We start from the raw sequence: 13,722 nt of genomic DNA, 5'->3' as shown, positions 1-13,722 counted from the left end.
GGTCTAACACAGTGATGGAGTGGGCACAGGGTCTAACACAGTGATGGAGTGGGCACAGAGTCTAACACAGTGATAGAGTGGGCACAGAGTCTAACACAGTGATGGAGTGGGCACAGAGTCTAACACAGTGATAGAGTGGGCACAGAGTCTAACACAGTGATAGAGTGGGCACAGGGTCTAACACAGTGATGGAGTGGGCACAGGCTCTAACACAGTGATAGAGTGGGCACAGAGTCTAACACAGTGATAGAGTGGGCACAGGGTCTAACACAGTGATGGAGTGGGCACAGGCTCTAACACAGTGATAGAGTGGGCACAGAGTCTAACACAGTGATAGAGTGGGCACAGGGTCTAACACAGTGATGGAGTGGGCACAGGCTCTAACACAGTGATAGAGTGGGCACAGAGTCTAACACAGTGATAGAGTGGGCACAGGGTCTAACACAGTGATGGAGTGGGCAAAGGCTCTAACACAGTGATAGAGTGGGCACAGGGTCTAACACAGTGATGGAGTGGGCACAGGCTCTAACACAGTGATAGAGTGGGCACAGGCTCTAACACAGTGATGGAGTGGGCACAGGCTCTAACACAGTGATAGAGTGGGCACAGGCTCTAACACAGTGATAGAGTGGGCACAGGCTCTAACACAGTGATAGAGTGGGCACAGGCTCTCACACAGTGATGGGGTGGGCACAGGCTCTAACACAGTTATAGAGTGGGCACAGGCTCTAACACAGTTATAGAGTGGGCACAGGGTCTAACACAGTGATAGAGTGGGCACAGGCTCTAACACAGTGATAGAGTGGGCACAGGCTCTAACACAGTGATAGAGTGGGCACAGGGTCTAACACAGTGATGGAGTGGGCACAGGCTCTAACACAGTGATAGAGTGGGCACATGGTCTAACACAGTGATGGGGTGGGCACAGGCTCTAACACAGTTATAGAGTGGGCACAGGCTCTAACACAGTGATTATTTCCCCCAAGTATTGACAGACACAACAGCCCCTCCTCAAGACACAATGAAAGACTTTGAGGTGAATTCCCACAGGGGTTTGTCCCACTGATCAACAAGTGTCTCAGAAACCCTGGTATAAACTCTGTGACCAGACTGACTTTGAACAACAATATTCATCAGGGAGTCCCGGCAAATCGACTCTCCTTATCTCCAATTACTAATTCACAGAGTTGGGGAAATCTTGACTTTGTGCGATATTGAGAAACGGTAGATAGCAATTTGGCAGCTTGGTTTACATCTCTCCCGGGTCTCCCCACTAACGAGGGGTCAGTCTGACAGTGACAGGGTCTCACTATCGAGGGGTCAGTCTCACAGTGAGAGGGTCTCACTATCGAGGGGTCAGTCTGACAGTGAGAGGGTCTCACTATCGAGGGGTCAGTCTGACAGTGAGAGGGTCTCACTATCGAGGGGTCAGTCTGACAGTGAGAGGGTCTCACTATCGAGGGGTCAGTCTCACAGTGAGAGGGTCTCACTATCGAGGGGTCAGTCTGACAGTGAGAGGGTCTCACTATCGAGGGGTCAGTTGCACAGTGACCGGTCTCACTATCGAGGGGTCAGTCTCACAGTGAGAGGGTCTCACTATCGAGGGGTCAGTCTCACAGTGAGAGGGTCTCACTATCGAGGGGTCAGTCTGACAGTGAGAGGGGTCCCGATATTACCCGGGTGGCGGGTTGGCAGCGGGGGGGTGGGCAACTGGACGCATGAGTAACCCGCCCAGTAAAATGGTTCCGTTCCCCACGCAATCGCGAGTAAATTGAAGCCACTTACCGTGGCTTCCGGGTTTCCCGTTGTGACCGCGCACCTGCATCACAGGCTGTCAGCTGGAGGAGCCCTATTTAAAGGGGCAGTCCTCCAATGCTGCTCCTGGAGCAAACAACCAAAATTACACAATGGAGCAGCCCAGGGGCAAGGCTGCCCCCAGATTAACCGATGCCTCACTCCAGGCCCTACTGGATGGGGTGAGGAGGAGGAGGGATGTCTTCTACCTGGCGGACGGGAGGAAGTAGCCTGTCTCTGCCACCAAGAAGGCCTGGCTCGAGGTGGCAGAGGGGGTCACCAGCAGCAGCAACATCTCCCACACCTGGATCCAGTGCAGGAAGCGCTTCAATGACCTAACCAGGTCAGCCAAAGTGAGTAACTTACTCATTCTCCTACACTCCGTCTTCCACATCACCGCCCCCACCCCACAACTCATTCTGCACTGCCAACACTACTCCATCACATCACTCCTCACACCCACTCAAACCTCATCCTCAACTTACCTGCACTTCCTCACCCCCCCAGTACTCATCCCACCACTACCACTCAACCCAATCCTCATACAATCTCATGGCTCTGTCTCATACTCACCCTCTGATGCATCTCTTTCACCGTCAGCCTCACCCAAACCAATGCATTCAGCAGTTGGCTGCGTCACCATCCCTCACTCACGCCTCTCTACTTTCTCCCCTTATAGGAGAAGAGAGCCCAGGATGCACGGGAGAGGGCGAAGACCAGAGGGAAGCCGCAACATCAGGCCGTTCTCACAGACGCAGAGCAGGAGGCTCAGGAACTGAGCCGCACCCTCGAGTGCCTGTCTGTCAGGGATGCCGAGACTGCCACCCGACAAACGGCTGGTGACAGAACTTTAACATTCAGCACTCACAATAGCAATTGATGTTAACATGCCTCGCCATCTTCAGCACCTCAACATCTGTCATCATGCTTAATATTGCCTTCTGTTCTCTTACAGGTCCTTCAGCGACTGCTGTGATGGCGGAGGGCGATTCCTCAGAGGACCTGCCGGCCTCTGTGGGGGCACCGTCACATCTGAGCGAGCCATCCACCAGCGCAGATACACACACCTCGATGGGTCCCTGTCCTCACTTAGTTGGGGTCGCACATGGTGAGCACGAGCAGACACTAGTGGCAGGGGAGCCCTCTTCTCCAGGCTCTGCTCAGCTGGACACAGATGCTGAACCCTGGGGGCCGTCCTTTTAAAAGGAGAATGATCGAGGGGCAGCAGAACATTTGCGAGGTGCTGGAACAGGTGCCACGCTCACTCTCCACAATCACGCAGAGGATGGAGGAGTCCAACTCCTGCATGAGTGGAATGGTGGCACAGGTACAGGAGGGCATCTCTGAGATAGTGTCGCAGGGACGTGAGGGCATCTCTGAGACAGTGTCGCAGGGACGTGAGGGCATCTCTGAGATAGTGTCACAGGTAAGCGTGGGAATGTATGCGATGAAGGGAAGGTTAGCCTCCATCGAGCTTCAAGCACGGCTCACCAATGAGTCCATTGAGGCCCTGACAACGGCCCTTCGGACTCAGGGTGAGCAACATTCTGCCGCCTTAAACAGGCAGATACACTAGCACTGACCTTACAAGGCTTCACATATGTCCTCCAAACTGTCGTCCAGCAGAGTGGTAGGAGTGGTGTGGGCCTGGCCCAGGATAGGGATGATGGCAAAAGAGGATATGGAAGTGGGGAGGCCACTCAAAGTGCTCCCACGTCTCACCCATTGCCCCCCCTCTCAACCAGTACCCACAATGCTGCCTCCTCTCCAGGTGGCCGAGTCTGCCCCTGCACAGGTGCAGGTGGAGCAGTCTTTGGAGGGGCCCTCATGGGCACCGAAACCCAGAGGGCGAAGGCCCAAAGCATCTAATCAGTCAGGGCATGAACGAGAGCAACCTGCCACTACCTCTGCTGCAGCCACAGGGGAAGCACCATGTAGGAGTAGTCGGAAGCGAAAGGCAAAGGTTTTGTGAGCACAAAGGGGATGCACAAGGGTGTTTGACGGTTTGTCATGTTTTTTATTTATATTTGATTTTTGTTAATGGCACATTAAATATTATTATTGTCACCACTACTGTCACGTCTTGGCCATTCTTGATTGGCTTGTGTAATAAATCCCTTTCATGAGGTTCACCATGAACACCCACACTTGATGCCACCCATGGGGTCACCCTCCAGTGGGTGTGTGTGTAGTTGCACGATTATTTTGTGCAGGTGCCTGTGGTGCAGCACTGAGTTGTGGAGCTCCACGTGGCGGAGGTGGACATCGTGCCTGGCGAGGCCGGTGATGTTGCTCGTCCTCGGATGAAGTGATGAATGCGGCCATGGCGTCCCCCCCATCCTGACGCTGTGAGTTTGAGGGGGTCCGCAAAGTAGGTAAATGTGTTTGCACAGCAGAGTTTAGGGTATAAATTAATAATTTTGAGTGGAAAGACAAAGGTGTTACAGTCAAGACTTTGTCTGAAGTGACAGAGTGCCCTGCTGCAATAAATGAGGTTCCCCCCCCCCACCTGTCAAATAATCCTGTGCATCTCCCACTGGCTGCTGGCTGAAACACGTCTGCTCCAACAGGGAGTGTTTCCCACAGCACAGGAAACACGCTGAGGATCCTTCAAAATTACACCCCTGCCAAAATCTCCACTCAATGAGGTCTCTCAAGTACCTCAAGTATCTGAATAACTGTGTGAAGCAGCATCCCGCCGGCTTTAATTGCCAGTGGGAGTCCCGCACTCGGGAGCTGCGCGCAACCGAACGCATCACTGGGGAACCCGGAAGTCAACGGATTGGAGCCGGTTTCCAAACCCGCTCCGGGATTCCACCATTTTAGGAGCCCCTCGCCCCCAACGCACCCGCTCAGCCATCCGAAAATCGGCCCCTGGGTCTCACTATTGAGGGGTCAGTCTGACAGTGACAGGGTCTCACTATCGAGGGGTCAGTCACAGGAATACAGCAAATGCTATGGCCCCCAACAACATCCCAGCTGTAGTGCTGAAGACTTGTGCTCCAGAACTAGCTGCGCCTCTAGCCAAGCTGTCCCAGTACAGCTACAACACTGGCATCTAACCGACAATGTGGAAAATTGCCCAGGTATGTCCTGTCCACAAAAAGCAGGACAAATCCAATCCGGCCAATTACCGCCCCATCAGTCTACTCTCAATCATCAGTAAAGTGATGGAAGGTGTCGTCGACAGTGCTATCAAGTGGCACTTACTCACCAATAACCTGCTCACCGATGCTCAGTTTGGGTTCCGCCAGGACCACTCAGCTCCAGACCTCATTACAGCCTTGGTCCAAACATGGACAAAAGAGCTGAATTCCAGAGGTGAGGTGAGAGTGACTGCCCTTGACATCAAGGCAGCATTTGACCGAGTGTGGCACCAAGGAGCCCGAGTAAAATTGAATTCAATGGGAATCAGGGGGAAAACTCTCCAGTGGCTGGAGTCATACCTAGCACAAAGGAAGATGGTAGTGGTTGTTGGAGGCCAATCATCTCAGCCCCAGGACATTGCTGCAGGAGTTCCTCAGGGCAGTGTCCTAGGCCCAACCATCTTCAGCTGCTTCATCAATGACCTTCCCTCCATCATAAAGTCAGAAATGGGGATGTTCGCTGATGATTGCACAGTGTTCAGTTCCATTTGCAACCCCTCAGATAATGAAGCAGTCCGTGCCCGCATGCAGCAAGACCTGGACAACATCCAGACTTGGGCTGATAAATGGCAAGTAACATTCGCGCCAGATAAGTGCCAGGCAATGACCATCTCCAACAAGAGAGAGTCTAACCATCTCCCCTCGACATTCAACAGCATTACCATCGCCGAATCCCCCACCATCAACATCCTGGGGGTCACCATTGACCAGACACTTAACTGGACCAGCCATATAAATACTGTGGCGAGTGACTCACCTCCTGACTCCCCAAAGCCTTTTCACCATCTACAAGGCACAAGTCAGGAGTGTGATGGAATATTCTCCACTTGCCTGGATGAGTGCAGCTCCAACAACACTCAAGAAGCTCGACAGCATCCAGGACAAAGCAGCCCGCTTGATTGGCACCCCATCCACCACCCTAAACATTCACTCCCTTCACCACCGGCGCACAGTGGCTGCAGTGTGTACCATCCACAGGATGCACTGCAGCAACTCGCCAAGGCTTCTTCGACAGCACCTCCCAAATCCGCGACCTCTACCACCTAGAAGGACAAGGGCAGCAGGCACATGGGAACACCACCTGCACGTTCCCCTCCAAGTCACACACCATCCCGACTTGGAAATATATCGCCGTTCCTTCATTGTCACTGGGTCAAAATCCTGGAATTCCCTCCCTAACAGCACTGTGGGAGAACCGTCACCACACGGACTGCAGCGGTTCAAGAAGGCGGCTCACCACCACCTTCTCAAGGGCAATTAGGGATGGGCAATAAATGCCGGCCTCGCCAGCGACGCCCACATCCCATGAACAAATAATAAAAAAAGTCTCACAGTGCGAGGGTCTCACTATCGAGGGGTCAGTCTGACAGTGAGAGGGTCTCACTATCGAGGGGTCAGTGTGACAGTGACAGGGTCTCACTATCGAGGGGTCAGTCTCACAGTGAGAGGGTCTCACTATCGAGGGGTCAGTCTGACAGTGACAGGGTCTCACTATCGAGGGGTCAGTCTCACAGTGAGAGGGTCTCACTATCGAGGGGTCAGTCTGACAGTGACAGGGTCTCACTATCGAGGGGTCAGTCAGTCTCCCTGATGGTTCCCCACAGCCGGAGGTCAGTGAGTTTCTGACAGATTGTACAATGCTATCTTACAGAATTTCCAGTGTAATGAGGCCCTATTCGAGGCAGTCGAACAGCAGGACTTTGACGCTGTACAGCTGTTGCTCCGACAGTACAGTTTGGACGAGCTGGATCTAAACACTCCCAACAGTGAGGGACTGATGCCGCTGGATATCGCCGTCATGACCAATAATGTTCCAGTCGCTCGGACACTCCTGAGGGCCGGGGCGAAGGAGAGTCCTCACTGTGAGTCACCTCCTTTCAGTCTTTGTCTTGCTGGTTGGACCAGGTTGAGTTCTGGACGCCTCGTATTATGGGCGATACAGAGACTATGGAATGGGTTCAGGGGAGGGCCACAGGGATAATTCCCAGCTCGAAACACCTTCGTTACTCAACCGTGATTCCTAAAGCTGCTGCGACTCACTTTAGAGATAATAATAATCGTTATAGGATCAGATTGTGTTCCCACTGACACATTATTACTAATTTAATAGATCGGGGAAGATCCGGGTCCACGCATATAAATTAGGGAATCTTACAACACCAGGTTATAGTCCAACAAATTTATTTTAAAATCACAAGCTTTCGGAGATTATCTCCTTCGTCAGATGATTGAATGAAAAGGTTCTCAAATCGCATATCTTATACGATGTTGGGACAGCATCACACCAATCAAAAGGTGTCGTTGTTATTCAAACAGGCCAGTCACGGAGAACAGAACGTCCCAGTACACTCGATATACATTGTGTCTATTACACAGGCAGGCAGAAAGAAACTTAAAATGGCAGAGAGAGAGAGAGAATTTTAAAAAACATATAAATTTTTTCCCCCTTTTTGCTGGTGGGGTTACGTGTAGCGTGACATGAACCCAAGATCCCGGTTGAGGCCGTCCTCATGGGTGCGGAACTTGGCTATCAATTTCTGCTCGACGATTTTGCGTTGTCGTGTGTCTCGAAGGTCGCCTTGGAGAACACTTACCCGACAACGCTTACCCGACAACGCAAAATCGTCGAGCAGAAGTTGATAGCCAAGTTCCGCACCCATGAGGACGGCCTCAACCGGGATCTTGGGTTCATGTCACACTACACGTTACCCCACCAGCAAAAAGGGGGAAAAAATTTATATGTTTTTTAAAATTCTCTCTCTCTCTCTGCCATTTTGAGTTTCTTTCTGCCTGTCTGTGTAATAGACACAATGTATATCGAGTGTACTGGGACGTTCTGTTCTCCGTGACTGGCCTGTTTGAATAACAACGACACCTTTTGATTGGTGTGATGCTGTCCCAACATCGTATAAGATATGCGATTTGAGAACCTTTTCATTCAATCATCTGACGAAGGAGATAATCTCCGAAAGCTTGTGATTTTAAAATAAATTTGTTGGACTATAACCTGGTGTTGTAAGATTCCTTACATTTGTCCACCCCAGTCCATCACCGGCATCTCCACATTATAAATTAGGGGGGGGGGGGTTGGTTCGATGTTCGGGGGGGGTTGGTTCGATGTTCGGGGGGGGGGGGTTCGATGTTCGGGGGGGGGGGTTCGATGTTCGGGGGGGGGGGGTTCGATGTTCGGGGGGGGGGGTTCGATGTTCGGGGGGGGGGGGTTCGATGTTCGGGGGGGGGGGGTTCGATGTTCGGGGGGGGGGGTTCGATGTTCGGGGGGGGGGTTCGATGTTCGGGGGGGGGGGGTTCGATGTTCGGGGGGGGGGGTTCGATGTTCGGGGGGGGGGGTTCGATGTTCGGGGGGGGGGGGGTTCGATGTTCGGGGGGGGGGGGTTCGATGTTCGGGGGGGGGGGTTCGATGTTCGGGGGGGGGGGTTCGATGTTCGGGGGGGGGGGTTCGATGTTCGGGGGGGGGGGGGTTCGATGTTCGGGGGGGGGGTTGGTTCGATGTTCAGGGGGGGGGGGTTCGATGTTCGGGGGGGGGGGGGTTCGATGTTCGGGGGGGGGGGTTCGATGTTCGGGGGGGGGGGGTTCGATGTTCGGGGGGGGGGTTCGATGTTCGGGGGGGGGGGGGTTCGATGTTCGGGGGGGGGGGGGGTTCGATGTTCGGGGGGGGGGGTTCGATGTTCGGGGGGGGGGTTCGATGTTCGGGGGGGGGGTTCGATGTTCGGGGGGGGGGGGTTCGATGTTCGGGGGGGGGGGTTCGATGTTCGGGGGGGGGGGGTTCGATGTTCGGGGGGGGGGGTTCGATGTTCGGGGGGGGGGGTTCGATGTTTGGGGGGGGGGGTTCGATGTTCGGGGGGGGGGGGGTTCGATGTTCGGGGGGGGGGGTTCGATGTTCGGGGGGGGGGTTCGATGTTCGGGGGGGGGGGTTGGTTCGATGTTCGGGGGGGGGGGTTGGTTCGATGTTCGGGGGGGGGGGGTTCGATGTTCGGGGGGGGGGGTTCGATGTTCGGGGGGGGGGGTTCGATGTTCGGGGGGGGGGGTTCAATGTTCGGGGGGGGGGGTTCGATGTTCGGGGGGGGGGGTTCGATGTTCGGGGGGGGGGGTTCAATGTTCGGGGGGGGGGTTCGATGTTCGGGGGGGGGGGTTCAATGTTCGGGGGGGGGGGGGGTTCGATGTTCGGGGGGGGGGGGTTCAATGTTCGGGGGGGGGGGGGTTCGATGTTCGGGGGGGGGGGTTCGATGTTCGGGGGTCCCACTTTTCCCAGACTATACTGGAGTTTTGGAACAAGTTGTCAGCCTGTGCACTGAGTGCTGACTCTCTGCAAACCTTCAAACTGGGCCAGTTTCTGGGGCGGAGATCACATCTCATAAAAAGGGAGGTGAAACACCAGGTAAAATAAACATGGTTAATGTGGTCTCCTGGACTGGACCTGGGCTTTATTAATAGAGGCACAGAGTGCAAAAGCAAGGAAGTTATGATAAATCTTGATAAACACTGGTTCGGTCTCAGCTGGAGTATTGTGTTCAATTCTGGGCATCACACTTTAGGAAGGATGTCAAGGCCTTAGAGAGGGTGCAGAGGAGATTTACCAGAATGGTTCCAGGGATGAGGGACTTCAGTTATTTGGAGAGACTGGAGAAGCTGGGATTGTTCTCCTTTAGAGTAGAGATGGTTAAGGGGAGATTTGATCGAGGTGTTCAAAATCATGAAGGGTTTTGAGAGAGTAAATAAGGAGAAACTGTTTCCAGTGGCGGAGGGTCGGTGACCAGAGGACACAGATTTAAGGTGATCGGCAAAAGATCCAGAGGGGAGATGAGGAGAATTTTTTTACACAGTGAGTTGTTCTGATCTGGAATGCGCTGCCTCAAAGGGCGGTGGAAGCAGATTCAATAATAACTTTCAAAAGGGGAATGAGCAGGGGAGTGGGAGTAATTGAATTGCTCTTTCAAAGAGCCGGCACAGGCACGATGGGCTGAATGGCCTCCTCCTGTGCTGTAGGATTCAATGATCCTATCCTATCACACTTCCCAATGTTAATGGGGTCTATTTCACACACTGGGGTCGGGTTTGACTTTTGGTCGGCCGCCCGTTCTGGGGGTGAAGAGGCCCCGCTGTGATTTTGAAACCCCGACTCATTTAAACCTGGCAGGCGAGCGCTGGGGAGCCAAACGGGCAACTCGCCGGATAGAGACCGCAAGATTGGGCCAGGGCGACCGGGGGTGTCGCGATCCGGGGGCGGGGGGGTCACGATTACAGGGGGGGGGTCACGATCATGGGAGGGTCACAATCAGGGGGTCACGATCATTGGAGGGTCACAATCAGGGGGTCACGATCACAGTGGGGTCACAATCAGGGAGGTCGTGATTACAGGGGGCGGGGTCGTGATCAGGGGAGGGGCTTGGGGCAGCAGCTCAGTTTATTTTCTGGGCCACTCATGTTCCTCCGGGGCCCACGAGGATAGGAACACAGGAACATAGGAACAGGAGTAGGCCATTCAGCCCCTCGTGCCTGCTCCGCCATTTGATAAGATCATGGCTGATCTGTGATCTATCTCCATATACCTGCCTTTGGCCCATATCCCTTAATACCTTTGGTTGCCAAAAAGCTATCTATCTCTCATTTAAATTTAGCAATTGAGCGAGTATCAATTGCCGTTTGCGGAAGAGAGTTCCAAACTTCTACCACCCTTTGTGTGTAGAAATGTTTTCTAATCTCACTCCTGAAAGGTCTGGCTCTAATTTTTAGACTGTGCCCCCTACTCCTAGAATCCCCAACCAGCGGAAATAGTTTCTCTCTATCCACCCTATCTGTTCCCCTTAATATCTTATAAACTTCGATCAGATCACCCCTTAACCTTCTAAACTCCAGAGAATACAACCCCAATTTATGTAATCTCTCCTCGTAACTTAACCCTTGAAGTCCGGGTATCATTCTAGTAAACCTACACTGCACTCCCTCCAAGGCCAATACGTCCTTCCGAAGGTGCGGTGCCCAGAACTGCTCACAGTACTCCAGGTGCGGTCTAACCAGGGTTTTGTATAGCTGCAGCATAACTTCTGCCCCCTTGTACTCCAGTCCTCTAGATATAAAGGCCAGCATTCCATTAACCTTCTTGATTATTTTCTGCACCTGTTCATGACATTTCAATGATCGATGTACCTGAACCCCTAGGTCCCTTTGGACATCCACTGTTTTTGATTTTTTACCATTTGGAAAGTACCCTGTTTTATCCTTTTTTGATCCAAAGTGGATGACCTCACATTTGCCTACATTGAATTCCATTTGCCACAGTTTTGCCCATTCACCTAATCTATCAATATCCCTTTGTAATTTTATGTTTTCATCTACACAGCTTACAATGTCACCAATCTTTGTGTCATTGGAAAACTTAGATATGAGACTTTCTTTGCCTTCATCTAAGTCGTTAATAAATATTTTGAATAATTGAGGCCCCAAGACAGATCCCTGCAGGACTCCACTAGTCACATCCTGCCAATGTGAGCACCTACCCATTATCCCTACTCTCTGTCGCCTTTCGCTCAGCCAACTTCCTAACCAAGTCCGTACTTTTCCCTCGATTCCATGGGCTTCTATCTTAGCTAACAGTCTCTTATGTGGGACTTTATCAAATGCCTTCTGGAAGTCCATATAAATAACATCCATTGACATTCCCCTGTCCACTACTTTAGTCACCTCTTCAAAAAATTCAATCAGGTTTGTCAGGCACGACCTACCTTTCACAAATCCATGCTGGCTCTCTCTGATTAACTGAAAATTCTCGAGGTGTTCAGTCACCTTATCCTTAATTATAGACTCCAGCATTTTCCCCACAACAGATGTTAGGCTAACTGGTCTATAATTCCCTGGTTTCCCTCTCTCTCCTTTCTTAAAAAGCAGAGTGACATGTACAATTTTCCAATCTAGAGGGACAGTTCCTGAATCTAGAGAACTTTGAAAGATTATAGTTAGGGCATCTGCAATGTGCTCACCTACTTCCTTTAAAACCCTGGGATGGAAACCATCTGGTCCTGGGGATTTGTCACTCTTTAGTGCTATTATTTTCTTCATTACTGTTGTTTTACTTATGTTAATTTTATCGAGTCCCTGTCCCAGATTCAGTATTAGTTTTCTTGGGATTTCCGGCATGCTATCCTCTTTTTCTACTGTAAATACTGACGCAAAGTAATTGTTCAACATGTCCGCCATTTCCCCATTGTCAATGACAATATCCCCACTTTCAGTTTTTAAGGGGCCAACACTGCTCCTGAACACCCTCTTTTTCCTAATATAACTATAAAAGTTCTTCGTATTGGTTTTGATATCCCTTGCAAGTTTCTTTTCATACTCTCTTTTTGTAGCTCTTACTATCTGTTTTGTGACCCTTTGTTGATCTTTGTATCTTTCCCATTCGCCAGGATCTGTGCCATTTTTTGCCTTTTTGTATGCCCTTTCCTTATGTCTTATACTGTCCCTTACCTCTTTAGTTGTCCATGGCTGGTTTTTTTGGTAAGTAGAGTTCTTGCCCCTCAGGGGTATAAACCGATTCTGTATCACGCTAAATGTTTCTTTAAAGATTTCCCACTGATCATTCGTCGTTTTACCAGGGATAATTAGACCCTTCCCTCTGGCCGGGGCCTCTCGGGTTCCACTGTCCGTGGGACAGGTCAGAGTGAGCTCGGGCCAGGCACCAACCAGTCCCGGACTAAGATGGTGATTGGGGTCCTATTTAGGTCACAGGACTCCCGTTCCCATGTTAAAAGGGGCCCATCGCCTGGAACAAGCAGAGGTTTGGACAGCTGGCGGGAGAGGCTCCTTTAATAATGGAGCCGGGGTTAATGGGGTTAATGGGGTGGGGGGGGGGGGGTGAGGCCACTGACCCCATTCTGAGGCCATAACCCCCCGCCCACCCCGTTAACCCGAGGCGGAGGGGGGGGGAAATCGACCCCTCCTGAACTAATGTCACTTTGTTTGTTTTATTGCCAGTTGTTAGTCTGGAGACCAGAGCAATGCACCTGACTAACCTGATAGAGGAGGCACAGGACCGGGTGAAAGAACTCTCCTCCCAGCCGCTCAGTGACGCACTCAAACAGGACAGCACGGAGCAGGAGAAACAACAGGCGGACTGGGAGTGGAGGTACAGACTGTACAAGCGGATGAAAACAGGGTTTGAACACACAAGTAAGAGTCTGCACAACAAGGAGATCAGAACAAGAACACCATTACCGCAGACCCCCAGAGAGAATAGATCCAACAGTCACCGCAACCTGGGATCTAATCGAGGGGTTCGGGGGGTTTATATATAGAATAACAGATACCCGGGAGTGAGTTACAGACTGGAATCTAATCGAGGGGTTCGGGGGGTTTATATATAGAATAACAGATACCCAGGAGTGAGTTACAGACTGGAATCTAATCGAGGGGTTCGGGGGGTTTATATATAGAATAACAGATACCCAGGAGTGAGTTACAGACTGGAATCTAATCGAGGGGTTCGGGGGGTTTATATATAGAATAACAGATACCCAGGAGTGAGTTACAGACTGGAATCTAATCGAGGGGTTCGGGGGGTTTATATATAGAATAACAGATACCCGGGAGTGAGTTACAGGCTGGAATCTAATCGAGGGATTCGGGGGGTTTATATATAGAATAACAGATACCCGGGAGTGAGTTACAGGCTGGAATCTAATCGAGGGGCTCGGGGGGTTTATATATAGAATAACAGATACCCGGGAGTGAGTTACAGACTGGAATCTAATCGAGGGGTTCAGGGGGT

The 13,722-nt window shown here is 51.8% G+C and overlaps 1 protein-coding gene across 1 annotated transcript in view; it reads left to right on the top strand.

Moving 5' to 3' along the window:
- Positions 1 to 13,722, top strand: part of ankfn1a (ankyrin repeat and fibronectin type III domain containing 1a) — an 82,029-nt gene that overhangs the window by 25,153 nt on the left and 43,154 nt on the right. Inside the window, exons 2-3 of the mRNA XM_068004553.1 lie at positions 6,592 to 6,802; positions 12,930 to 13,124. Coding sequence (XP_067860654.1) covers positions 6,592 to 6,802; positions 12,930 to 13,124 — 406 coding nt within the window. The remainder of the gene's footprint in view (positions 1 to 6,591; positions 6,803 to 12,929; positions 13,125 to 13,722) is intronic.

Source organism: Heptranchias perlo, chromosome 23, assembly GCF_035084215.1.
Source record: "Heptranchias perlo isolate sHepPer1 chromosome 23, sHepPer1.hap1, whole genome shotgun sequence".
Lineage (NCBI taxonomy): Eukaryota > Metazoa > Chordata > Chondrichthyes > Hexanchiformes > Hexanchidae > Heptranchias > Heptranchias perlo.
The sequence above is the reverse complement of the archived record's forward strand: the minus strand, read 5'-3'. Positions and strand labels throughout refer to the sequence as shown.